We start from the raw sequence: 27,413 nt of genomic DNA on the forward strand, positions 1-27,413 counted from the left end.
CAAAAACATGCTCAACAATGAAGAAAGGAGCAACCATTGCATTTCTAGCAAATATCCGCCAATAGGAAATCTGTATGGCAGCTACGTGGTCATCAGTGCACACATTCACAAAACAATACTGCATAAACATTTAAATGAAAATGGAAGCTCAAGTGGGATAAAAGGTGTTAAAACATCTGTTTTCAAATCCAAGCACATCTTCAACCCATTCACTGCAGAGCTAACAAAACTGCTGCAAAATCTATGCACAGCACGTGAAACCAGAAAAGATTCACACTGCAAAACGGAATAGTTTCTTACCTGCAGGTTTAGTTTTGCAGCGTGAAGAATTTTCTCGATTCACAAGCGACCCACTGACCTCCACCTGGAAGATAGGAGCATAAAACTGAAAAAAGAATCTGAAGATGGTGACCAAGAGCGGGAGCTTCCGGGGAAGGGTATATGACAGGAAGCACCAAATGGGGGATCCAGCGACGCCCAAAAACAACAAAAAACAAAAATAGAAGGAGGACCCAAAAAAAAAAAAAATGAGATTTTGGGACCCAGCCACTAGATGGCGAAATAATGCACTGCTTGTGAATCCTAAAAGTTGTAAAACTACATCTATAGGTAAGACACTATTTCGTTATAGAGTACCTAAAGTCACCAGTTATTGAAGTTGCTTTATGTTATGACTCGGACCTTGTTTGAATATGAGACAGTAAGAGACCGCAACAGGTGGACTATTCTAGCTACTGATAAATTGTAAGATATGATTATACTCCTGCAAACTACCTAACTGCCAGACAAGATGTAGACTCTAGGGGCCTCACTCACAAAGTTATTTGCCTGTGTAAATTCGACTTACAGATGCAAATAGGTTTATTTACTAGTGTAAACCAATGTTCCGAACTGACAAAAGTTGGTTTCCTACTTATAAATAGATTTACATACACAGTCTTAAGTATGAATAAATGTATTCTCGTGGACAGCCACTGCGGTTGTTCTGGGTGGGAATGGCCACAAACCTACACATTTGTTGGCAGTTCCAAACTCCTCTCGAACACCTTCCTGCCCTGGAAATGGTCAAAGAGTTACTCTTCACAAGGTCAGGATTAAGTTGTTTTCTAGGGCAGGAAGGCAATGGGAACACCCCCACATAATTTGATAGTCAGGTTTGATGGATGTTTTACCGTGGAGAAAATAATCAAGTTTGTACATGTTCTGTTTTTTCCACATTAGAAAATATCCATTTGTATATTTTTGCAGCTTTTCAGGGTAATGTTTGCAAAACTGCAACTGGTGCAGGTTGCCAGGCAAAACCTGGAAAGGTTATAGCAAATTCCAAACCTTAATAAAGCTTCAAACAGATGAGTTGTGAGACCTATAGTTGCAGATTTACAAATGTTTTCGAGCTCCACACATTTGTCCTTAAATGAGTTGAGGTGGAACAATCTATTCTCTACTCATTTTGCCTCCTTCCCCGTACTCCTTCATTGGGTGGAAGGGCTTTTGTTTTCAGTGACTTTAATTAAATGAATGTTCTCTCTGATGTTTTCCTTTAGCAAGGGTATGATTCTGTATATCCTCAATAAAAAAGTTTGAAATAAGACAAATGTGAATATAATATAATTTCCGAGAAACAGCTAAAACACCAACAGTGTATCCAAATTGTGGCTATCCATCTGGCTTTTGGTCTGAAGATGTCTGACTATGTATTAGATGCTCATTGGCCACTACACTGGTTACCAGTTAAGCAGGGGTTTTCACAACAAGCTGCTCTCTCATGCCATGAGCAGTTTAAAACGCCAGTCGCACATTTCTTACAGGTCTCCTGGTTTCCGATAATCCCTTCCCATTACTTGAGATCTGGCTCACATGCCCTGATTCAGATCCTCTGTTTCAAGAAAGGTTACATAGGGAGATCTTTCAGAATTTTGAGATCCCAACAATGGAATGCACTCCCTCTTCAGTCTGGTGTCTGACAACTAGCGTTGGTGAATCTAATGAACCCAAACTGAGTACTGATAAAAAAAAGTAATACAAAATAAAGATTTAAACACCTGAATTGCATGTTCTTCCATCTTCAATTTTAATAAAGTTAAAAAAAATATATTTTTATGTGTGTGCTCCACTAAACATTTACTTGCTTTACCTGGGTGCTAAGGTCATTCTCATTACAGTCATCTAGTACATGCTAAAGATGACTCAAAACTAAGACTAAAGGGCAATATAATCAATAAATACTTACATTTGTGGTTTCCTTTGACTCTCATAGCAAAGTAGGTATCCTTTGAATATTAATTTATTTAGGCAAGTCCATGGCAGGTCTGAGCTAGTATCCATATGCCTCCATCCTTCCAAACTATGCCCGCACAGTGTTAGTGAGACCCCTAATTGCTTTCACATTTTAAGAATTCAGTGGCTGTAAACACAGTTCTGAAGGTCGAGGAAAATGTAATTGGGAAAGTTGGGTTGGGCAAAGTGAGAGCAAAATCAATTTTGGACTAATTCAATATTGCATGTTTCTGATAGAGACTTAGAGCCGCAGATTCCTCAAATTTTCATATTCCACAGGCATCAGATTAGATCCCAAATCTTTTCAGCACATCTCTTTACGTGGGTAGGTAGTGCCGTGCGGCTTTGCACTGATATCATTCTGCTGCTTAAATTATGTGTGGGGCCTATAAAGGCGCCACTCCTGTGCGCTGACATCAGTTGCTTTCTTTCCATGCAACCAGGCGCAAACCCAGAGCTCTCTTCCTCTCTCAGAGAGATTTACCTCAAAACATCTATCGAAATTCAACAGTGTGCAAGGGAATTTCCCCCCGAAAAAATGACAGATTTCAAGCTTCAAACCCTGCAACATATCCCCATCAGTTGTGCTGGTAGCTCCTGGGTTTGAGCCACAGCTCTAAGGTCTGCAGCAACTGTATGTCGATGGACCTGAAGACCATCCGGGAACAGTGAAAATGTACATAACCAGACATAGATAGACCCCACGTTCCCTCAAATCTAAATTGTGGTCCAAGTCAGAGGCTAGCTCCTGGTCCCATTGTTGCTTTAGACGTCGACAAAGCTGTTACAGAGGCTGGCCTTCATCGAAATCAAAATCCAAAAAAGAAGCATAAGAAATGGAAGTGAGACTTGCCCCCCCCGCTTGCCACTCACATTCACCTGACAAGGAGCAAGGGCAGCACTATGGCTCTTGATCTTGCTCCCGGAGTTCGTGGACTTTGGAGTCGAACACACAACTTGTTCCTGCAGAACTTTGAGTTTCTGAAGCCATCCTTTGCTGACTTCCTCTGGAATGTTTTTAGACCCCAAGGAGCCGAGAGGCCCTCCCTCTGGTATACCGATGGCGGGTTGCCCTCCTCGTCAGTGAGACCATCTGAGCCTATCGAAACGCCTTCTGCTCCAAGTCCGACCCTGCCTCTGGCCCCGTAGTCCATGCTGGTTTCTGGGACATTGTTGCCAGACAGGACGAGGAGATACCTATTGTACTCTGTGATTCCAAGTCGGCGCTGGTCCAACCTCAACCAAAACTGTGCCATTCTGCTGTCAGGGAGCCACTTCCCCCACATAATTTGCCGCCTCCACAAGGGAAAACACACACCTTACACTTCCTTTTCAGCACAGACCCGGATAACACTTATGAAGCAGGTGATGAGTTTGCTCAGTCCTATTGTGTTGACAACTGGCACGATGACTTGCTGGACACCAGTGGCCTCAATACCTCCTCTGAATCAGGTCTTCTCCTACCCCATGGACCAGCAGCCGTAAAACCCGGCACCTATGGCACGGTGATGCCTATGAGCAGCTGAAGTGCTTAACCTCCAGCTAGCCACCTTTGAGGTTAAAACTAATGTGCTAACGGAAGTCCTCCAGCTGGGGCAAACAAATCTGAGCCTATTCTGTCATCTAATGAGGCACTGACTGATGTCTTGTTGGGCTCATGGGCCAAACCTTGCTCTGGTCCCACACTCAACAGGCAAATAGCGAGACATCATCAGCCTGCCCTGGGCAACCCCATGTTAATGTCTCAATACTCCTGTCCCGAAGGTTTAGTGGTGCAGACTTTCACCAGTAGGACTCAACCCAACACTTGTCCAACCACTCTCCTGAGAGGGAATTTAAGTGATTGAAGATGTTTGGTCAGCAAGTTTTTTCTTCCACCAGCCTGGCTCTCCATGCTTTAAATGTCAGCTGTCTCATGGGATGCTAATCCCACACCCGTTGGGACTCAGTGGCTCAAGTCCTAGGTGTCCCCGAAGATCTCCGACCTGTTGTTTCCCAGTCCATGATGGATGGTCGGGCCATAGCCAAGTTCACAATTTTTGTTCCTTGAACACTGCTGATTACATTGGGCGAGCCATTGGCATTAGCATCGTCATCCGCCTCCACGCTTTGTGGCAATCCACCGGTTTCTCAGGTGACATCCATTCGTCCTTCATAGACATGCCATTAGATGGGACTCACCTGTTCGAGGATAAGGCAGGCTCTCTCTCTAGTGGTTCAAGGAGAGTAGGGCTATGGTCCTCCCTAGGCCAATCTGCTCCACCTTGCCAACCGCACCGGTCCTAGAGATCCTTTTGCAGCTTTGGAACCTTCCCCATACTGCCAGGCAATCGAACTATTGCGTGGCACCCAGTAGTTTTGCTGCCGTGGTGCCATAGTACCAGTAGCCAACATCAACGGGCCACCCAGTCCCCAGCCACCCTGCAGCCCCACTTACCAAATCCCTTTAGTGTGCCTTTATTTTATCACAGCCAGCCGGTGGGAGGCAGGATCCGACTATTTTTCTGGTTTGACAAGCCATTACATCCGATAGGTGGGACCTGCAAATTGTCTGGAAGGGCTTCCTTTCTATGCCGCTGCAACTTTCATCCCCACAACAACTGACGGAGGTCCAGCTTTCCATTTTGATGCAGAAATTGCAAGCGCTTTTGGCCAGAGGGGCTATTGAGAGGGTTCCCACTCCAGAAGTAGGATGTGGTCGCTATTCTCGCTATTTTCTGATGCCCAAGAGGAACAGAGACCATCGTCCTATTTTAGATGAACGCCCTCTCAGCACCTTCCCTTAGAAGGAAAAATTCATGATGCTCACAGTGGCCCATGTTCTTTCTGCCCTCAAACCTGGAGACTGGATGGTAGCGTTGGACCTGCAGGATGCCTGCTTCAATATATACCCATCCTGCAGACCCTTAGGTGGCACCTGCAATTCATGATGTGAGAGGAGCATTACTAGTTTGCTGTGCTCCCCATTGGTCTCTTCAACAGTGCCCCTCTGATGTTCACTAAACTGATGGCAGTGGTGGCAGCACACCTTTGGAGGTCATCGGAGTAAGTCTTCCTCAACAACTGGCAATTAAAGGTGGGTTTGCCCCAGGCAATCATCAGCCACCTCCCGCCTACGGTGAACCTCCTGTCATCTTTGGGGTTCACTATCAATGAGCTGAAGTCACACCTGACTCCTTCTCAGACACTCCCCTTAATCCAGCACTATTCTGGACATAGTTCAGTTTTTTGCCTTTCCTCAGGGAAATAGACGCCAAGACATTAGGGGATGGTCTCAAACCTTTCTTCCTTCCCCACCCAGAGCTGACAGTGCTGACCGATATACCTCTGCTGGGATGGGGTGGCTATCTGAAAGAGATGGATATCAAAGTCCTCTGGTATTCAGCAGAGTCTTGGCTCCATATCAACCTTTGGGTGCTGCGGGCCACCTGCTTTGTGCTGAAAACCTTACTGCCGTCCATCAAAGGAAGACTGGTACAGGTGCTCTCAGACCTCACCAACGTCATGTGGTACTACAGAAAGCAGGACAAGGTGGGGGTCACGGAACCTGTGCCAAGAGACCTTGTGCCTGTGGAAGTAACTGGACCTTAACGGAAGTTTCCTGGTGGAGAACCACCTGACAGGATCCTTTATTGGCTCAGCCGTCGGCACCTGGCAGATCACAAGTGGCATTACAGCCAAAGGTGGCGCGAGGTCTCTTTCATGAATGGAGAGACCCCTGGCTTGATCTGTTCACAAACACCAAGAACGCGCAATGTCAGCACTTCTGCGTGTTGGAGTTTATAAGTTGTCTCTCGCTTGCTGACACATTCCACCTCAAGTGGAACTCGGAATGCCTGTATGCCTTCCCGCTGATGTTACCCCTGCCCAGAGTTCTTAAAAAGATCAGGACTGGCTGGGCCTAAGTCATCCCTGTGGCCTCGTATTGGGCACGGAGAGGATGGTATCCAGAATTCCATGGCATGAATATCTGTCCTACAAGAGGGTCTGCTGTGGCAGCAGCAGGGCAGGGTTCTTCACCCACGCCTTCACAGTCTGCCATTCATGCTTAGCAATTGAATGACGACAGCTGACCACCTTCGACTTTCCTCTGGAGGTTGATCTTATTTTGGCAGCCCCTCAACAAAAACTGTACACGCCTGTGGTTGGGACAAATTTGTTGCTTGCTGCTGTACTCGGCAGGTAGACTCCCTCCTGACCAAGTTATGCAACGTTTTGTTATTTGTTTTGTTCTTAGCCCAGCAAGGCCTTGCTCTGGGCACAGCTAAAGGGTATCTTTCAGCTCTTTCTTCTTTTTTTGAGTTGCTGGATCAGCTCTCTTTGTTGGTCTCTAGTAGCTATGCAAATTTAAAAGGGTTACATTTGTTTCCTCCCTCCGCCTTTATATGCCAGAGCAAGATCTTAACCAGGGCCTCACTTTTCTAATGTGCAGTCCATTTGAGCCGATTCACAGCTGTTCTTCGTGGCTTCTCACATTGAAGACAGTCCTTGTCACCATAACACTTGGGTGGCTTGTGAGTGAGCTTCGGGCTGTCTGTGTTCATCTACCATCCACCATTGATAATTCCCAGACAACCTGATTTTGCGGATGCAGGCACTTTTCTTGCCTAAGATTATGATGCTGTTCCACGACAGTCAAAACATTACCTTGTCAGTGTTCTATGCGCCTTCTCACTCCTCTAAGGAAGAGGAGAGACTATCGCTTGGACTGCACTGAGCTTTTACATAGATCATACCAAAGAACACTGGGCAGACGTTCAGCTCTTGGTCAGGCTTCCTGGAGCGAAAAAGGCAAGGCTATGCAGAAGAGGACCATCTTCAGCTGTATAGTGTTCTGCCGTAAGATCTGGTGCACATTGGCATAAAAGTAATCTCTGGAAGGACTGTGTGCTCATTCTTCCAGGGCCAGAGCTGTTACCACTATGTTAGCATGCGGAGTCCCTGTCATAAACATCTGTCAGGCACCTGCGTGAGCATCCCTCAATACATTCACAAAGTGCCATTGTCTGGACAGTCTGGTTCACTGAGAAGGGCATTTACATGTTTGATCCTGCATGACATTCTGCTTTGAATCCATTCACAGGCCCACCTCCAAATAGCTACGGCTTTGGCATCTTTTCAAAAGGAGAGGAACCTGAGGCTAGGAGTTTCTTTCAGAAGAACAAGGTACTTCTCTTCTGTAATGCTCTTTCTGATTATTCACCGACCCTCCCATCCTCTCCATTCTGTGATTGATCCATTAATAGGATCTCAAGTCTAGAAATCTTCCAACTGGTCACACCAATTTGTTTTTGGTGCTCTGCGCCTGGGGATGCGGGGAGTCTGGAAAGCAACTGACATCAGTGTGCAGGAGTGGTGCCTTCATAAGCCCCACACATCATTTCCAGAGCAGAACGGTGTCAGCCCGGAGCCACACTGCGCCACCTACCGATGTGCAGAGGTACTGCAAAAAGTTTCAGAATCCAGTCTGAAGCCTGGGGAATATTCAAAAGGTGGAGATCTGTGGCTAGATAGTCTCTACCAGAAAGAGTGTTACTGAAGGTAAGTAACTTGTTAATTGTATACAATTAAGTTAGTTTTGTCCTTTACAGTGGGTGAGCTGTAAATCAAATGAACCCTGTGAGTCACACCACTCCTAAACATATTTCATACATCACCTTATAAAACTAGCAATATGGTGTGGCTGGGCCTCTTGCTCAAACCTAGTTGGTATTCCCAGTGTGACTGAACATTTATCTAATTTTGTGGTGCTCTAAGGGAAAGAACAGCCACCAGCGCTCCCACAGTGGCTGAGAAAACCCAGTCTTAACAATATATTGAAAGTCCCGAGCAACCAACTCCAATAACAATCATATGAAACTAATTAATTAAACTCTTCTTGGTTTCAGGTCGATTTATTCTTTCGATCCCTATTCTTTAGTAGTCCCCTTTAGCCAACACGTTTTTCGTCAGATTGATGTGTAAACATCATTGACTTCATCAGGGCTCATCAAATATATCGTCAAAATATTCCCAAGTGGTAGTACCTTTGTATCCAACATGTATCTCTAGTACGACCACTACTCGTAAGCTGATATGTTAACCTGTATGTAGGAGAGTACTCCTCATACTATCAATCTCGCCGATTGTTATTGGAGTTGGTTGCTCGGGAGTTTCGATATATAGCCTTATAAAACTAATATAGCAGTGAGGCACATGCCTTTTCCGCAGTTAGGGTAAACATGGAATTCTCAAGGCAGCTCCTCTGCCTGACATATGTCACCAAACTCAGCTGCCAGAGTCTCTTTGTTCTTTATATACATAGATCCAATTTAATTGGGTGTACTGTTCCTTGGATCACGATCACCAGCATATTTGTTGCCATTTAATGCAATTTTTTAAGGTCCTAGTTATTGCATCCTTTTCGATGTTGGTACGATAGAACACTTTAACAATTTTTTGTTGTGAATGCAGTGTCAAAATAATCTTTTGTATCACCTAATCTGCTTCTTTTACAAAGTGCAGGATTTTTGGATGACAGCTTCTGTGGAATCCCTTCAGTGCTCTCTTAAAATAAGCCTTCATTGAAATAAACAGATCTACAAAGGGATTAGTTTAATAGACAACGTTAGACCCATTTTCAATTGTTTCTTAACTGTGTGCCTCTTCTTACTTTCTTTAGAGTAAGCTGTCAATGCAAACTCCATTATCTTCTTTGTCTGCTGGTGTAACCCTTAACTCAAAGTAGGTAAACGCCATATACCCTTCTTCCAGAGGGCCTTTTAAGCCAAATACATATTGGGTGAGGTTCCACACAACAGAATCATTCATTTCCTCATCCAAATTATTTTAAGTGATAATTCAGTAGTCCCCATATGCCAAGATGGTTCAGTGAACATAAGATTTGACTGTGTTAATAAAGATCATAGTTGCATGTTTTAGAGCATAGTGACTTATTTATGTTCTTGATTTTTAATATACAGATTCAAAGCAACATTATGGATGTGTGAAGATTTTCCTCTTTCTCTGGTGGAGCAGGTTACTCCAATCATTGATCTCATGGCTACCACTAGTGCACATTTTGCCCAACTTCGAGATTTCATCACTTTACAATTTCCGCCTGGATTTCCAGTTAAAATTGGTATTATTTTACTTTATTTACATTTTAAAGTTTCTACAGTGCAATGGAAGTGGTACTATCAAAGGCACACTTGGCGTAAGAAAATGTTTTATATTATCATCATCCTGTGCAACATCCTTTTACTGCACAGTGGGTATTAACAGTACAGAGCCTCGCCAGAGGGGAAGAACCACAAGAGATTACGTCACCTAAACTTTACATACAACAGCTGAATGTAGAAAGGACAGGAATAAAATACATTATGTATGATTGTCACAGGTCATTGACAAAGACTGATAGAACTATAACCACATGGCAGAAAATAAGAATTAACTTTTATATGTGTGACATGGAGATTAATTCCCCTATTGCACTATTGTCTAATGTTGTTCACGTGGGCCAAGGCCACCACAGATTTCCAGGATAGCTATAGTTAGGCACGCCACATTTAAATTCGGTCAATCTAAATGGAAAGCATTAACATTGTGGTTATCCTAAAAATCTAGCTTAGCTCCAGCCCCCTAGGATCAATGTTAAACACTTCTATTCTATGGGGACCTAGTCTTATCTTTTCAGGCACTCAGAGGACCCATATGTGATCTGTTTTTTGTAGCAGCAGTTCACAGGGACCACGATCGTCCCATCAAAATGTTGCAGGGCATTAACCACTGTTACCCTATGATACTGGGAACGATGGTTAATAACCTACAAAAGGAAGCCAAATCAACACACTAGTGTAAATGAGCTTTGATGTATCACCAGTTTATGCAAAGTAAATGTATCAATGGGGGGGCAATAGGTGGCGCACATTTAAGATGGCCGCACACCTGTGAGGCTCAGGCAGCTTGGTGACAAAATCCTATAATAATCCTAACTTCTACTGCAGGGGCGACTGATTGGCTGTCGTCTATCTGACGACTGAGGTATCCGCTATTTCACGGCAAGAACTGAGGCTCCTGCGGATTTTCTCGCTCCACTAGTGAGGAGGTGTATGCTGAGCGCGTTGCGGTGGACAACCCCGCTGGAGGTCTGGACGGCTGCTAAGACTACTCTAGCCCATGGTGCACCACGAGGTACTGGGCCCCAGCGCTGCCTGACCTGCTTCGCGGCCACCGCTGCACATCAACTCTCCCCCCTCCACCCCCCCCCCCCCCCCCCCCTTCCGGTCTGCGCTTTGGCCGCTGTCGCTGCTCGCACCATCTACGGAAGCCTGTGCCCCTGTGCGGGAACCTTGGAGTGCTCCTCCTCAGGAGGGGGTTGCATCATCGCAGTGATTGGTGCTTACTTGCTGGCGCTTCTCGTGGTCCTCCCGCACCACTGGAGGAACATATCGCGCTGTGTAACGCCCTGGGGGCCAGCCTGCTGCTCATCTGCCCACTCTTGGCTTTACAGTCCTCCCTACACACCTGGGGCCTCTGCGACTGGATTTGGGCCTAGTCGCCTAGTTCATTCTCTGCACCTGCTAGAATTGCGCCATCCCGGCCGCCGCTTTATTCACCTTCGGGGACTGTGACACTCACTGACATCAGGGAGACGCGGTGAGTGGCGGTTGGGAGACTGCTGTGCCTGGGCGCGGACCGCGCTATTTCCGAGTATCCCCTGTGGTTGCGGTGAGCGTATGAATTCTCTAGCGCGGGGGCCCCCCCCTCCACCTTCTCGCCTCATTGTTCTTTGCCTTCACGGTGCGACACCTTGACCGCCCCTGTGACAGACTATTTACCAGTTCTTGGCCTCTTCTCCCCACTGGGCCTTTGCGACTGGCTGGTGTTGCTCCCACCTTGTTCTGCTACTCAGCGCGCCGGCCCTGCTTTGGTCCATCGCACCTCTCGATCTACTGCGCTGCGGGGGATCGCCGAGGCTGTTGCCTGCGTGTCCGCTCCCGGCTCTGTGGGTTGCCACATGGCAGTCCATCGGCCATTGACAGCTGCGGTACGTGGGGAGACATGAATTTGCAGAGGGACACACACATTGGCCTGTCGGTGGCCTCTCCTGCCTTACCTCCGCACCTCTGGACCCTGCCTCCATCTTATAAGACGCCTCAAACCTGCTGCTTGCTCCTGTGACTTCAGGCGCTCACCCTCCATGGTTCATCTAGACCTGACTGTCATCTGCTGCGCTGCCTTGGTGGTTGGTGGGGTGTGATGAGGTAACCTGATGGCCGTCAGCCCCGTTTGACCTTTGAGACCAAAAAAGCAGCGACAAGATCTACCTCTGCTGGCCCCGCGTCTGTAAGCATGGATCCCGCACCACATTCCTGGCAGACTCCTGAGGATGATGTCAAGACGCTTCTCCTGGCTGTACAACACAGTTTATCGGATTTATCGGGAAAAATGGATGCCATGAACAATCACCTGGATTTTCTGGTACAAAAAGTGGATAAACATGATGGTCAACTGAAGGAGGCGGAACATCGTATATCTGAAAATGAAGACACCACCACCCAGATGCAGACTCATTTAGCGCAAATGGACAAATTGCTGAGAGTCATCGCGGCCAAAAATGAGGCTATTGAAGCCAGCAGTCATCGCAACAACGTTCGGATTCTAGGTATACCCGAGAGCACGAACACGGGGCGCATGGAGGACTACATCGAGCGTCTCTTAAAAAAATCCTTTGGTGAAGATTCGTTTTCCCCTCACTTGGTGGTAGAACGTGCCCACCGCTTCCTCGGCCCGCAGCCTCTGCCAGAAGGGACCCCAAGACCCATCATTGCTCGACTTCTCAATTATCGAGACCGCGATGTTGCACTTCAGAAAGCCAGTGAGCTCAAACCGCTGCAATTTGAGGGGAACACCTTCACCATATATCCGGATTTTACACTGGCGGTGCAGGAGGCGCGTCAAAAATTCCTCGCCGTTAAACAGAAACTACGAAAAGCCCAGATAGAATACGCTCTTTTATATCCAGTGAGGCTCCGGATCATGCATAATGGCAAGCATGTCTTCTGCACCACTCCTCAACAAGTAGACAACTTCCTAAAAACCATCTCGAAGCACTCTCCACACCGTGATTGCACCTCCAGATCGCCCTCACCTTCCTGTGGCTGATTGGGAGCAGACTGGAGGTCTGGTATCAACTGGTTTTTGTTCTTGTTATTTTGCTATCAACATGTGGTAGGACACTATCACCACACTCTGTACTACCTGACTGTGGCCCGACCTATCAATGCTGTGCTTCAGCTGATCTGGCACTCCTGTACAGACTCATGGACAGATAAGTGCCCTGGGGGCTTCTTTTATTGCCTGTGACCACCACTGTATATTTGTACTGCCCATTGCAGTGTGTGTAGTTGTGCATACCACTTTGCCGAGCACCCTTCCCCCTCGCTGCCGCTCGTTCCCTATTATGGGCTGCCGCCCAGGGGCTGGGTTGCAGTTAGAGTCTGGTTACGGGAAGGGATTTCTGTCCCCCTGGCGCCCCCCCCCCCCATGGGAGCTCCCCTGTGTTTTTGGGTATTTCTTGTTTTTCACTGTAATGCTATTCTCTTGATATGCTGGACTATGCTACAGGGACTAGCTTGGCTGCCTCATCTGGACTCTGTGGATTGGTTACACAATGCCGGCACGATTGGGGTGCCGTTGTGGGTGGGGGTGGCATGGAAACAAATAGGCTGTTATGGGGATTATCTGTTAGACGTCTCTGTTTTGTGGGGGAGGGAATGGGATTTTAGGGGAGGTGGGAGGGGATGGGGATGGTTGCTTCATTGTTTTGTCACATTTTGGTAACTCGCAGCTCAACAGAACAGTCATTTCAGGAGAAGATATGCTACATTCAGGCACCCACATACTTGCCATCATGTCGGCACTGCAACACCAGCTGATCGGAGCTCCATCAAATTCCTCACGTGGAATGTTAGAGGCACCTGTAATCCTCGTAAACGGAGACAAATACTAGCGTATTTGGATAGGCACCACATACACATAGCCATGCTCCAAGAAACGCACATGGACCCCCGCCGTCCTTCTTGCTTTGGTAGTAAGTGGGCCTCTCTAAGAGTGTTCTCTTCCTACTCAACATATTCACGGGGCACGCTTATATTGGTAAAAAAAAATACACCGTTCATATTTGGTGGTATGTTTAGTGACCCCTTCGGCCGCAGTTGCATTCTCTGGGGAATGCTAGCCATGCAGTCAGTCACTCTTGCCTGCAGTTATGGGCTGAACACAGATGATCCTGACTACTTCACGGCCCTCTGGGGTCGCATTCTTCAAATAGGCTCCACGCATGTTGTATGGGAGGGATCTCAACTCTGCTCTATGCCCATCAATGGATCGTTCCAACTCCCTTACGCACCATTATACCAATGCACGCGAAACCTTGGCAGGACTGATTGCGGAACAGGGTCTAGTAGATGTGTGGCACTATATACACCCTGCAGTAAGGGAGGGCACTTATTATAAAACAGGACACACAACCTGGTCCCGCTTAGATTACTGGATCTTTTCTCGCGGTGTGGTCCCTTGGATCCAGACTGCTAAGCATCTGGCCCGCACGTACTCCGATCATGCGCCGGTATACCTAGAGCTGATCCCTCCTGACTCCGTTGCCAGCCCGTGCTTCTGGAGGCTGGTGCCGGAGGCGCTTCTAGACACGGTTTTTCAGATTGAACTGGGGGAGGACATTGCAGATTTCTTTGCTAGAAATAGGCTCTGTTGAACATATGGGTACGTTTTGGGAGGCTTTTAAAGTAACTGTTAGGGGCATATGCATTTCCAAAAGCTTTGGGGTTCTCCGCGATATTATGAGAAATCTGAGGCGCCTGGAAACTGAAATCAAACAACTTGAAACAGCCATGTGGAGTACTTCTTCGGGTGCCCAGAGTGCCGATCTTCACGAAAAACTCACGGACTATACTGCTACTGCAGAGCGTGAAGTAAAATTCCGGGGCAAATATTTCATTGCTTGTAGATACGGGGAGGGTGAGAGGCCTGGTCGGGCGCTGGCGAACACTATCAGACAACCTCGCTTTTCTAATTATGTCCTTGATGTGATAGATAGCGCTGGACTACACCGTAGGGATAGTCTGGACATATTGCACACCTTTGCTACGTACTATGAAGATCTATATAGCTCAAAACGCACATCCCCCCCTGACTTCACTCCCTACCTCGAAGATATAACGCTCGGGTGGTTAGGGGACTCTCAACTTTAATTTTTGGCAGACCCATTTGAGGATGATGAGCTGCGTGAAGCCATCATGCATATGAAGTCGGGGAAGGCGCCGGGCTCCGATGGCCTCCCCATCGAATTCTACAAAACCTACATTGACCATCTGATTCCAGTATTGAAGGAGGTGTTTTTGGAGGTCCAAGAAACACAGATACTGCCAGCTTCGATGAGGGAGGCGCTCATTACATCCCTACTAAAACCGGATAAACTTGCGGATCGGTGTGAGTCTTATCGGCCGCTCTCCCTTATAAACACGGACACAAAAATCCTTGCCAAGCTGGTGGCGAATCGCCTCATCCTACTGATGGACAAGCTGGTACTACCAGACCAGTCAGGCTTTATCCCCGGCAGGGCTACCTCCCAGAACCTTCGGACGTTGTTCTCTATCCTACAGACCGTAGACCCACAGTTGGCGCTGGTGGCAGTGTTCCTTGATGCCTCTAAAGCCTTCGATTCGGTGGAGTGGGACTATCTCTTCACTGTCTTGCAGTGTATGGGCCTTCCCATAGGATTTATATCTTGGATTCGGCTGTTATATACTTCTCCAACAGCGAGGGTTATTATTAATGGGCACACTTCGTCACGATATCTCTCTCGAGGGGCACTCGCCAGGGGTGCCCGCTTTCCCCGCTCCTTTTTGCTCTGGTTATGAAACCCTTGGCATCCAAAATCAGACAACACTACCATCATGTGGGCCTCCGCTGTCTCCTCCGCCCCATACTAATTTCCCTTTACGCTGACTATGTCACCTTATACATCAAAGAACCTCTTCAAAATCTTAATCCGTTGCTCCGTGAGTTTAAGTTTGGAGGTCAATCCGGAATTCATATTATTTGATCCAAATCACAGATCTTTCCGTTAACCAGCTCCGTTACTCAGTTTGACACAGACTTTCCCATTGCCTGGTGCGAGGATGAAGTTAAATATTTGGGGATCCTGAGTTACGACCGACAGGGATGAGTTAATGAGACTCAACTATGGCTGTGCTTTCGAGCACATTAATTAAAGGATGCATTGATCAGTGGATCTCCCTCCCCTTGACCATGGCTGGCCGCATATCACTTATTAAAACGATAATACTTCCCAAATTCTTATATTTGTTCCTCAATATCCCCTACGACCCTGGACGACATTTCTTCGCCTCCCTCCGCTCTGAATTGACACGACTGGTATGGGGTGGTAAGCAACCGCGCATGCAGTGGGACACACTCATGCGCCATACTCACATGGAGGTTTCGACATCCCTAACCTCAAGCCCATTTTTGGTTCCACCCGCCTCGTTCCACCCCTCATGTCGCCACAGAACACTGGCTTGCGGACCGGACCTTGTCCCTCTGGATGGTGTTCTGCTTTCTAGGGCCGCACCTCATGCGCGTTGCCCATCTTCCGTAGACTGTACAATACAGGCTTGGTCCCGCATACTTGCTCGCACACATGGTCCCGGTGTCTCTATTCCCCACTCCTCCCGCTCACCTATCACCCAGACATGCCATTATTGCAAGAAGGAATATTTAAGAAAGTTGCGCGCACACGAAACATCCAATACTGGGGGGACTTATATAAACACGGTAAATTTCGTACCCTCTCTGAACTCTGCCCTGACCCCCCGCCCACCACCATGGAAAGTTTATATGCTCGCCTTCGACATGGCGTTAAGGCCTGCAACCCCACATACCCATCTGAGCCTGAGACATTGGTTCCTCTGCATCAAGTTTTGCTTCACACTTAGTCTCCATACACTACCGCACCTTATATGTCGATATTGAATACCCTCCATGTGCAGCCCGGGTTGGGTGGGTGGCGGAGCTGGGACAGGACATCACTGACACGCAGTGGCTTTTCTGCTGCAAAAAGACAGAGCAGATTTCCTCCAATAGCAGACTCCGAATAATACACTGCAGATTCCTACATCGCAGCTACTATACTCCAGCTAGGCTCCATAACTTTGGTTTATGTGACACCAGCAGATGTGATAGGTGCAAATCGGAACACGCCGACTTTCTGCACCTTGCTTGGGAGTGTCCTGTCATACATAATTATTGGCAACGGGTCCTCTTGGCTATGGATTGTATGATTGCCATGCCCGTCCTGAAGACTCCCCTTGTAGCTGTTCTGGGGTACACAGCACAAATTCCTGTTAAACAACGTAAATATGTGTCATTTTGTCTGGCATTGGCGAAAAGGTGAGTTGCTTGCAGATGGGGTAGGGGACGGGCGCCCAAGTTTAGAGAATGGCTGGGAGATATGATACTATGGCAAGATCAACGTTGTACTTATGCTGAATTGCTACCTACCTATTCACGCCCTCGTGACATTTGGGGCCCACTGCAGACATATCTGCTTGACCACCCGCCCGCTACTGCGGACATACCCTGAAGTCAGGTCTCACCTTCTCATAAATATGCCAGTTACTGTAAGATATGGACCTCACCCCACCCCCCCCCCCCCCCCCCCCACAGTCTCCCTGATGGATTATATGCACCCTGCAGGCCTGCGCGGCACTCTGCATTCCGTGCTTGATGTAATGAGGTGATGATGCAACGATACACTCCTGCTCTATCGGTACTCTTTAGTAATGTATCATAGATAACAAGGTCTGAATGTAGTTAATTTCATAGATCTGTATGTAACTCGGAACATGATCTTGACTGGCTGCTCAGGTTACTACCGTACACTTGCTGCATAAACTGAAAATGTGACTGTATTTCCTTTTATGTTTCACAAAAGTTCAATAAATAAAAATTTTAATTTTTTTTTTTTAAAAAGTGAATGTATCGATAAAACTTTCTAATGTGAAAATGTTGCTGGAAAAGGATTTTAATTTGAAAACCCATAAGAAAAAGTTATATAATTGTACAGTAATCAAGGCAAAATCCTGTTGTACAAGTAAGTTTACAGTGCAAACACACTAGTTACAAGAATTAATGATTGTTGCTTTCCATAATTGTGTTAGATATGTTATGTTATTTTATGATAACTTAATATAGTGCAACGACTCGGCCTCGAAATGGCATCTCGGCGCTTGGATAGCAGATTAGTTAGCCATATGCCATTAAAAGAGCCAGGTCTTCAGGTGTCTTTTAAAGCTTGAAAAATCGGTACATGCCTTAAATATCAATTTTGTTCCTTTTTACGAAATGCCCTTATCTAGACACAGGACTGCAACGACAAGGTGATTGGAGTATTTTCTGCTAGGAAGAAAAATCTAGTAAATTTCCTTTTGACATTATTCTTTATTGGCATTTATGTAACAAAATCTAACTGTCTGATACTATAATTTGGTAGGTTGAACACAGAGAGTAGATAGATTTATAGCAATAAGTTACAGTAAGGTTCGCAGACAAATGGTCATGACAGATTAGTTTAGCATAAACTTTTGGCGTTCAATAATGTTCTGTGGATTCTGTGCAATGCTGAATCTCCAGACTTAGTAATTGTTTCCTAATCATCTAGCTCTTCTTTCCAAAGGTAAGAAGCTTCCTTCTGTTGCTCAAGTTCGTTTTGCTATATGTTCTGCTGCTAGACAGCACAAAATAGGATGCAATCCATGGAAACAAACTGAAAAACAACCACCAAGAAATAGGCCATGGTGACGTACAACACTGACATTTTACTAAACGTAGCTCATGGTTGGTTTTAGAAGCACGCCTGCCAAGCCTTCCAGTGGCTCTGCCTTCCTCCCAAAATAAGTGTAGAAGAGGGACCACTGTTTTGATGGGTTTATCAAAAGCCAGTTTTGAGAATAGTGTTTGCTCCTGTTAGTTTTATTTTCAGGATGGAGAAATGGCAGCACCCCACAGGTGTTTCTGCTTTCTTAGAAGTACACAAAAAAGCATGGTCATTAGACTATTTAGACTAAGTACTTGTTATCGGTTATTTATTTCAGTTGGATGTTCTCTTCAACTTTAGGTGTGAAGCAGAGAAAACTTACAAAATGTATTTAACCCAATTGTTTGTTAATACTAGTTACCTCCTTTCAAAAATACTTGTGTAATTGGATCATCAAATGCAGTTCCTTCGAGATACTGTTTTGGACATTTTAGATAATATCCAGTGATCGAGGCCCTCTGCTATGCTGAAAGCCAAAACACACTTTTCCCAAATATGGGCACACACCTTAACTGTATTAATTCAAAAATGGGTTGTGAGGGAATGTTCCTCTTAAAAGCACTTATGTGCATGTTGCCATTGCGCACTTGAATCTCTCCACAGAATGTATCTTTCTGTACCTGTTACTATCATGCTTGACAAGACTTTTGTCATTTGTAGATTGCATTGATGCTCCCTAGACGTTATAGTATTTTTCCACTCAAACTAGAACTAATTTCAATTCTGATTCTACCTTTCAGGAAATGCCATTAAAAACTATCTGGCAAGACAGTTAGATGCCATCAACTTCTTGGGACATCTAACTTCTTTCTAGGAAACTATCTCATGATATTTCCTTGAAAGATTTGACTTGCAGTCTTTAATATGTAGTGTATTTTAGCTACTCCTTATTGTGTCGTAATGATTGAACTTCAACATGGTTTACTTATAATTTAAGATCTGCTGCATTGTGCACAAGGCACTAAACGGCAACGGCCCTAGTTACTTAGCAGAAAAACGTATCCAATACCAGCCATTCAGACTACTCCGTTCAGGAACAAAATCCTTGCTCCTTGTTCCACGTTTTAAAGAAATCTTGCATGGGTGGGAAAGCATTCTACCCCCTTCTACTGTAACCAGCTCGCCACCCACCTTGGAAATGCCCAGAATACATGCTATTTCGAAAGCTCCTTAAAACTGAGTTTTTCTGAAAACCTTACCCCTTTTTGCCCTAACTGTAGCACCTCTGTAGCACGGAATACCCCTCTGGAGGTGATTCAGGCGCTTTACAAGTCAAGAAATAAACATGTGGTTGTTGCAGAAACATACTTTCGGTATCATTGCTTAGATATGCCACAGACTGTTACTTACATTATTAGTATATTTCTGTTGTCCACCATGTGATATTCATTGACATCCATAAACATAGCCTATCTCCACCTGTTTGCAGGATCCTACAAATACTTTACACAGAGAAATATCCAAACAATATTGATAAAATGAGTGCCCATCTCGAAGGAAACATGCTAGGATTTTAAAGCTCAATTGTAGTTTGGTTAAATTAATCTTTGGGCAGAAAAGACGTTTTCATTCTTTCCATAAAATTAATTCAGTCTGAAAATGGGATTCTTTCAGCATTTCCACCATTTAAGGGAAACATTGGTGGAGAAGTGTGGCTCACTGGTTAGAGGAGGCATACCCTGAAGCAGAGGTCAGACCCGGGACCAGGGTTCAATTCCCGACGCGGCAGGGTCTGAGCCCAAGTGCCACGGACTCGATAATTCTCACTTCGATGCCTACTCGAATCATGGGTTCACACTCTGCAACTCTGGGCAATAGCTTGCTTAATCTCCACTACGGCCCCCCCGTGGCGGGATGCCTGGCTTTCACCTTGGGGATGCCCAGTACGGGTTATCTCACAGGGAAAAGCCAGGACGGGTTCCCAATGCAAGCGCCGAGATGCCCAAGGGTAAGTCGAGCGCTATATAAGAACACACATACATACATACATACATACATACATACATTGATACTGCCCTATTAACACCAAAGGCTGCTTCAATACCTCAAAGTGCAATGGAAGTGCCAGTTATGACTGTCATTTTTCCATGCTTTGCTGTAAGAATCCCATAGCACAACCTATTCCTTTTTTCTTTTAATTCTCTTAAAAATGCTTGTCATAGAGTTCTTTCATTTTCATTGAACTCTGTGATAAAGTGGACTCTATACCAAGGTAATGTGGTCATTGTTAATTTTTTTCTGCAGCGTGAGTTTTTTTTAACTAGAATGAACATACACTCTTCTTTGTCTTCTCGATAGTCATCCTACTGAGGAATGTGACATTTGTCTTGGTGTATATAACAGAGGGAGAAACTATGGCATCTCCTTTGCGACCTACTACCAAGTGTGGCAGAAGTGTAGACCTTCTACCTCAATGTTCCAACACTGCAAAATCTCTAGGGCGTCATTTTGAACCTTATTGGGAACCACTCAGATACCTTCAAGACACTTTTTCCTTTTCGCCCTCACAAGCTTGTAACAAATTGCCCATGAATTTTCGAGGCACAATAAATGAGTTGCTCTTCTGAAAGCTGCTAAAAACCTGGCTGATCTCCTCATGTTACCTGGCAGTGGTAGTATTTTCTCTGGTCATTTACAGTGTCGGGACGCTCCTAGTATTAGTTCTGCGCTTTGCAAATCCAGTTCATTCATTCATTTCATTAACTTGAGCGCCAAGGTTCATCACAGTTATCACTCCTGTTAGCCATTGTTATCTTCAGTGTCAAAGATGATGAGCACCACCACCAGCAGCTTGCCGGATATTGAGACACCAATGTCTTTTTAGATCATGCATAGTTTGCACCAGAGAGTGTAGATCATGAGTCCTACCTTTACAACAAGACCATACTTGATTTTGAAGGCTCCTTCTTCAGTGTCAGGAGGTCTGAAAAAGATGCTTTATTTACCAAAGGCAGGAAAGGATGGAGGAGCATCCAACTGAGGATGCCTATCATCTCTCTAGGTCCCCTCAGAGCCAGAAACCCTCCCTTTTGACCAAAAAAGTAACTGGAGTTCACCATGGATGTTTTTTTGTCTCCAGCCTCACACAAACAGAGGTAGCAGATGAAGTATTGGGTGCCGTATTTTTTTAAAAAGCAGTTCTCTTCTGAATTATGTAGTAATGTCTGCAGTGGATGAAAATGGCCACCCCTTCCCAGCCTCCCCAAATACAATCTGGCTTCAAGAGGGTTAAATTCTTGGAGGTCGCATAGATCCTCTTTGTAAGAGGCAAGGACATGTCTAACTTGTAAGTAGCGGTGGAATTGAGTGGTGTAGAGAGAGAATTGTGTCTGAGGTTCAGTGAAGGATCACATAGCGGACCCTGCCAGATGTCAGCCAACATGGAGATACCAACTAGGTCCCAGTGGGTAAAGCCCTTGAGGCACGCCAACTGCGATATTCAGCGACCCCTCCACGAGGGGGTCATCCCAATCATACTCCTGTTCTAACTCATAAAACGAAGGGCCGCTCTCCTTATCAAGAAAACTACTCTAGTGACCTCTGGGGTTGAGAGGGGAAGCAGATGACCATACATGTAGTCCATGACACCGTTGAGACCCAGGTCGTCGAGTGCCAATTAATAGGCTGGGTCATTCCAACCGCCTTTCTGCCAATCATTGATAATCAGAAGATGGGAGGCCCAGTAGTAGAGTTGGATGTCTACCACCCTCATAAACCGAACAACGGCACGTGTCCTGAGCTATACAGGGGGTTTGCTTGCGCCAAAAGACGTAACGTAACATTAATGCAATGTCCACAAACCATGCTTTTGGAATACAAATTAGGAAATTCTGCAAAATGTAAAGAAAGCGAGGAAGGGTCATAATCTTTATCAGTGCTACTCTACAGAGGATATTCAACATGAGGTCTCACCATGCATTCAGATTGGCCTTAGTACTGTTCAAGAGAGGAGTCAGATTAAGGGTGCAAGTGAGGTCCGGCACAGTGGCCACATACACTCCTAGCTATTTAAAATTGAGCCTGCAAATGGGTACCCCTGCTCCCCATGTGAATGAAGCGTTGTTATCCCTTGGGTACAAGAAGGGATTTGGTTATATTGAGGCACAGGCCAGAGGCCCCTTCAAAGAGAAAGAGAAGTTCAAGGGCACGAGCGCCTGAGAGTGTTGGGTTTACCAGATAAAGAAGAACGTCATCCACATATAATACTTTCATGTCTTCAAAGATGGATGATCAACACCAACCCCTGAGCCACGCATCGCACCGAACAGTCTTGCTAAAGGCGCGAGGGCGAAAAGCAGCAGGGAGAGGGAAAATCCCGTCCGGGTTCCCCGCTCAATCTGGAGTTCTCTGGATAGTGCTCCTTAACTCGGACCCGGGCTTTTGAGTGTGCGTAAAGCTCTGATGTAATCGCGCAAAACTGGGTCCCGAAAACAATATGGCGTAATACTGCCTCTAAGTAATTCCAGTCGGCGATATCAAAGGCTTTTTGGAAGTGGACAAGAAACAATGCGAGGTCTCCGGACAGTTTCTCTGAATGAGCTAGGGCACAGTGTAAGCGTCTAATGCATAGACCTGCCTTTATAAAGGGATTGTATGTCAGAATATCATCTTACAGAAATATGGTGTCCTAAACGTTAGTTACAAAAACATCATCCCCTTGAGTAGGTTTTCCATTAATAACTTTAGTGGGGTAATGTATCTGTACATAGATTTTAGGAGTAGCTCATTTTGGTAGGCAGGATTGTGATCATAGTATTCTGGTACTGTATCTTGTCAGGGACCTCCCGTTTTGGATCCAATATGAATGATGCGGTATAAAACATGTATGCAGACAATACTCAAATTCTGATGAACATCAGGTGGATGGAGAAGAATCACTAACCAATTTGCCCCTTGTACTCAAATATTTTTTGAGTAGTGAACACTATTTCTTTTAAAGTTGAATTCAGGTCAAATTGAGATGTATTAACACCAGTGCTGCTGCTACATTCAGTTTTTGGTCTGCTTGTGTGGGGGCTTACCATGTGGGTTAGGGAGGAATTTGGGCATCTTGTTTGCAGCAGATTTTGCTCTCTTGATTTAGATCACCTTAGTTACTAAAGCTATTCCAACTATTTTGGAGCTTCAAGTAAAATATTCTCATATGTAGTTTCTCCCACACAATTGAGGCAATGAATGGTCTAGTTCTATGTTGGCTGGACTTTTACAATCCTGTGCATCTCAGCTTGCCTACTAAACATCTGGCTAAATTGCATCACAATCAGAATGCTGCAGCTCAGACAGTGAAAGACACACTAATAATGGACGATTGTGGAAAACAATCAAACATTCACCTCCAGTCAAGGGATCGTTCTTTAGCTCACCATGCCACCCAAGTTTAGACCCAACCGTATGCAAATCAGTCTTCACCCTGCTCCTCATGGGAACTGTCCAACCCTCTCTGGACCAGAAACAAGCATCCTAGGACCGGTTTTGGGATATCAGCCCTCATCAGCCAGGCTACCTTGAATCCAGTGGCACAGCTCAGACAGTAGTCAGCCTAAACCAGTTGATTCTGTCTCCTCCTATTTTCACCTGATACATTGGTTACCTGTGAGGAAGAGGATCCCCTTTAAAAACTCAGTGAATCCTTTGTTGGGTTCACTGTACTTAATTACCATCACTTTTTTCCAAAAGGTTTCTGTGTTATAATCCTCCTTGTCCTCTGGTTTGAGTACTCTAGAGAGGGAGGTAAAAGTGTTTTAGTTGACTAAATCTGGAATACTTCTTCTCACCTAAAATCAACTTTAAACATCCCTTTTTGACAAAGAAATGTAAGTCATCAGTTTGTAGTTTCTTAATGGTTCACTTGCATTGTTTACTTTCTACATCACCCTGAGAATATTTTGGGTGTCACTACGTACAAACAAACCTTTCGCTAGATGAAGACAGACAGCACACACATGCACCCACAGATGGTCAAGGCTATAAAATAGATAACTTTTCTCCAAGGCAAAATGTTAGACATCAGGGAGAGGTGTCTCACAACAGTACCATATAGGCAGAAGTAGCAACATCAAAACATTATTTCAACAGTGACCAAAACATCAGTCTTTAGCAGCAGATATACAATTCCAGGCATCAAACAACTCCACTGTTGCCACTGTCCCAAACCATAGTGGAACCACTTGCATCACCTTCTACCATGGCAGAGGATATCAGAAGACAAATGAGTATTTGACATTGTACAGAATGATTACACTTTGATTTAAGACCGCCCTCCAAATATTTGTCCCTCAAACACTAAGCCTCTTCGCCTGGAGTTGCTGGTTCAAGTGGTTTGTGCACAGTATGAAAAACAGTGGTAGAACAGGTTTTGAAACATCAGAAGATTAAAAAGATAATGTTACTCTTCTACTTTTAATACTAAAATTGGTAGAAGGAAGCTTCAGACCCATGGTACTCATGACAGCTGTGAAAAAATTAAGAGTTCAGGATATTCATATTTATTTAGATATATAAGCAAATACCTGTGATCAAGAAATGTGCAATAGACCTACAAAAGGCAGAATTTCCTATATGGAGTAAATTGAATAAATAGTTTTCAGATCAAAATGCAAAAGCCTGCAGTACCTGTTAGAAGCTCTTCCCTCTACCTTAATATCTGCATCACATGCTTACTCCAAATTCATGGCAGTAGAAGAAGATCCGCTCAGGGGGGAAAAATATTTTTTTTAACTATGTTTGGACAATTGATTACTAAAATCAAAGGAGTGACAAAATGTGTTCAACTCCTTCTGGATAATTCCCAAGATATCTGTAAAATCTAGATCCCCAGGCAAACTATAGGAAATAAGTCTTTCCTCTTGTGAAAGAGACCTTGATGGAGGTTATGGACAAACTGATAACAAAAGTTTATCCTTTGGAATGCGCCCTGACTTCTTCATATTAGCAATGTATTCCTCAATGAATTTTCTTCTGTGACAAGAGGCTTTCAAGCAAATCTGCCACACATTGGGGCTTTGGTGGAGATCATGGTTGCCTCCAAGGATAATATCCAGTTGCCATAGTCAGAATTTTCAAACCTCTTTGATGGATGCTCTATCAGTCCTCCAGCCTATGAGTATACTGTGTTTAACAATTTTCTATCCTGTGAGGGTTCCAAACAAAATCAGCAGAGGCCGGTTAATGTTTTTTTTGTTTTGTTCCCCAGCTAACCAAGAAAATCAATTTTCCTTCTTTTCAGACAAATGTCAGTGGGTCCGAGTGAATCTCCCGTGGCTTCATCCCTTCTTAATTTATTGTCTTCAGATGCAGTGTCTGTTCTGAGATTGTACATTCACTATGAAGTACTGTCACTTCATCTGTTCCCGTAGCTGGTGTTCTGGCAAGGATCTCCTTTTTGTAACCCAGTGAGATGCCTAGATTTCTTGTGGGTAGGATTGGGGTTTGGACTTTCTGTGCCACTTCCCGTGGGTCCACAAACTGCCTGCAGGGTGTTTAGAGAAACTTACTCCTAGGTTGGTCTTACTGAGTAGTATTCTCTAGCACATTCCCTTATTGTAAAATTATTTTAGTACTAAATAGCGGTTTTGGTCATCTGCTGGTGCTTTGTTTTTGGTCACCCTTTTCCTCATGGAACAGTCTATTGTTATTTTTCTATTGCTTTTAATTGACCTTTTGTGGTTTTGAGACTCCTATCTGTATTTGCTTTTGAGACTTCGGGGTTGTTGGTAACCAGGATTTTGGCACTGAACATCTGCCATTTACTGGTCTTGTCTAGGATGAATATCATAGACTGCAAGAACTTTTCCCTTCTGTAAAGGCAGTTTATGCTTTTTTTAATGTCTTCTCTGCATAAGTTCTGATCAAAGTGCAGATATAGCAGACACTACTTTGAAGAGAAGGCTCTTAAATGGGCGGATATCGTGTCCTAGCGATGTACGAGACGGTCTTCAGAGAACTGGAAAGTAAATGTGCCCTTGTGAGGATCACTTGCCAACTGTAGAGAACCAGAGTGGGAAAAGTGTGATTTCCCACCGCTGGTGGCTCTGCTCAGCAAATAGAGACATTATTAGAGGCAATATTGAGGATTTTTGACTCTTGTTTGGCTAAAGTGCCTTTGTTGGGTCCCAAAGACGTTAAGACATTGTCTGTGATGTCTGTCTGCAATGCTTCCATATTGACAACTTTGATTATGCTTTCAGTGTCTGTGGTAGTTAAGCCTACTTTGGCCTCTGTGCTGAAATCTGTATTAAAGTCATTTTCAGGTGTTTCTGGCACCCATAGAGTTGTTGTCATCATCAAGCCCAGACAGCGTGGGAGAGAGTTCTTCTTGAAGATAGAGGGTTCTGATGACTACTACTCTGTCTATTACAAAACAAAGGAGTGTGGAATTGTTTAAGGAAAGGGATTTTCCTAGCATTCATAAACTCACTTTGGAGTCAGCTTTCTAGAGCTTTGTGGTTTATTTTCCGATATATTAGACTTTTTGAACCATGTGCATGAGAATCGGATTTTTCATATGATTGGATTTTACCACCCCTTAAATCTACAATAAGAATTTTCTTAGCTTTGAGCAATTGGAAACATTGATAGAGACTGAACTTGCACTTCTAGCAATGCATGTTTCTATGGTACAAGATCATTATTATCTCACAGTAGCAAGGAAGTTTGCCAAAACACATGATGCAGATCTTTTGTACCAACAGCAGAAGTCATCCTTTTTCACATAGATTCTCACTAATAAGGATTTCTGCTGATACAGTACCTTTCAATAAACATCTGGTTGACCATTTGAATGATCCTTTCAGCTCCTGATGTCCTTGGCCCAAGAATCCACAAAATCTAAATAGGCTGTTTGTAACCTATCCTACTTGTCAACTCAGCAGTTCCAGCGAGCCTTATTTTGCAGGCTTTGGTTAACAAGCTAAACCAAAATCCAATATCGGTTTATCCCCCAATATAGATTTGACTGAATTAGACTCTCTGAGGAAGAAAATGATCACTTCTGGGAGTTTTGATTAGCAGTCTGCAGTGCGCTATCTGCCTGCTGTCGACTTATAGATATGCATGGTGGAAAATGGCTGATTAGGTTGTTTTTTATTTTTCTGGAGTATATGATGGACCTCTTTAAAGGAGCTTTTGTTCTGAGGAGGCACAGCGAAGGTTACTAACTTGTTCTTATGCCATGCCTCCTCTGCTACACCCTTCTTAATCTACTGGTCTCACTTACTTTTCACATTTAGACAGGTATTCCCATCTTTTCCTCAGACTGCCT

General features: G+C 44.8%; 1 protein-coding gene across 2 annotated transcripts in view; it reads left to right on the forward strand.

Annotated features, from left to right (window-relative positions):
* Window positions 1-27,413, forward strand: part of ANKRD13A (ankyrin repeat domain 13A) — a 350,794-nt gene that overhangs the window by 222,223 nt on the left and 101,158 nt on the right. For both annotated transcript variants that reach the window (XM_085636228.1, XM_085636229.1), the window contains one exon: window positions 9,240-9,397. In XM_085636228.1, the coding sequence (XP_085492354.1) occupies window positions 9,240-9,397 (158 nt within the window). The remainder of the gene's footprint in view (window positions 1-9,239; window positions 9,398-27,413) is intronic.

The sequence above is a fragment of the Triturus cristatus genome, chromosome 11 (genome assembly GCF_964204655.1).
Source record: "Triturus cristatus chromosome 11, aTriCri1.1, whole genome shotgun sequence".
Classification (NCBI taxonomy): Eukaryota; Metazoa; Chordata; class Amphibia; order Caudata; family Salamandridae; genus Triturus; species Triturus cristatus.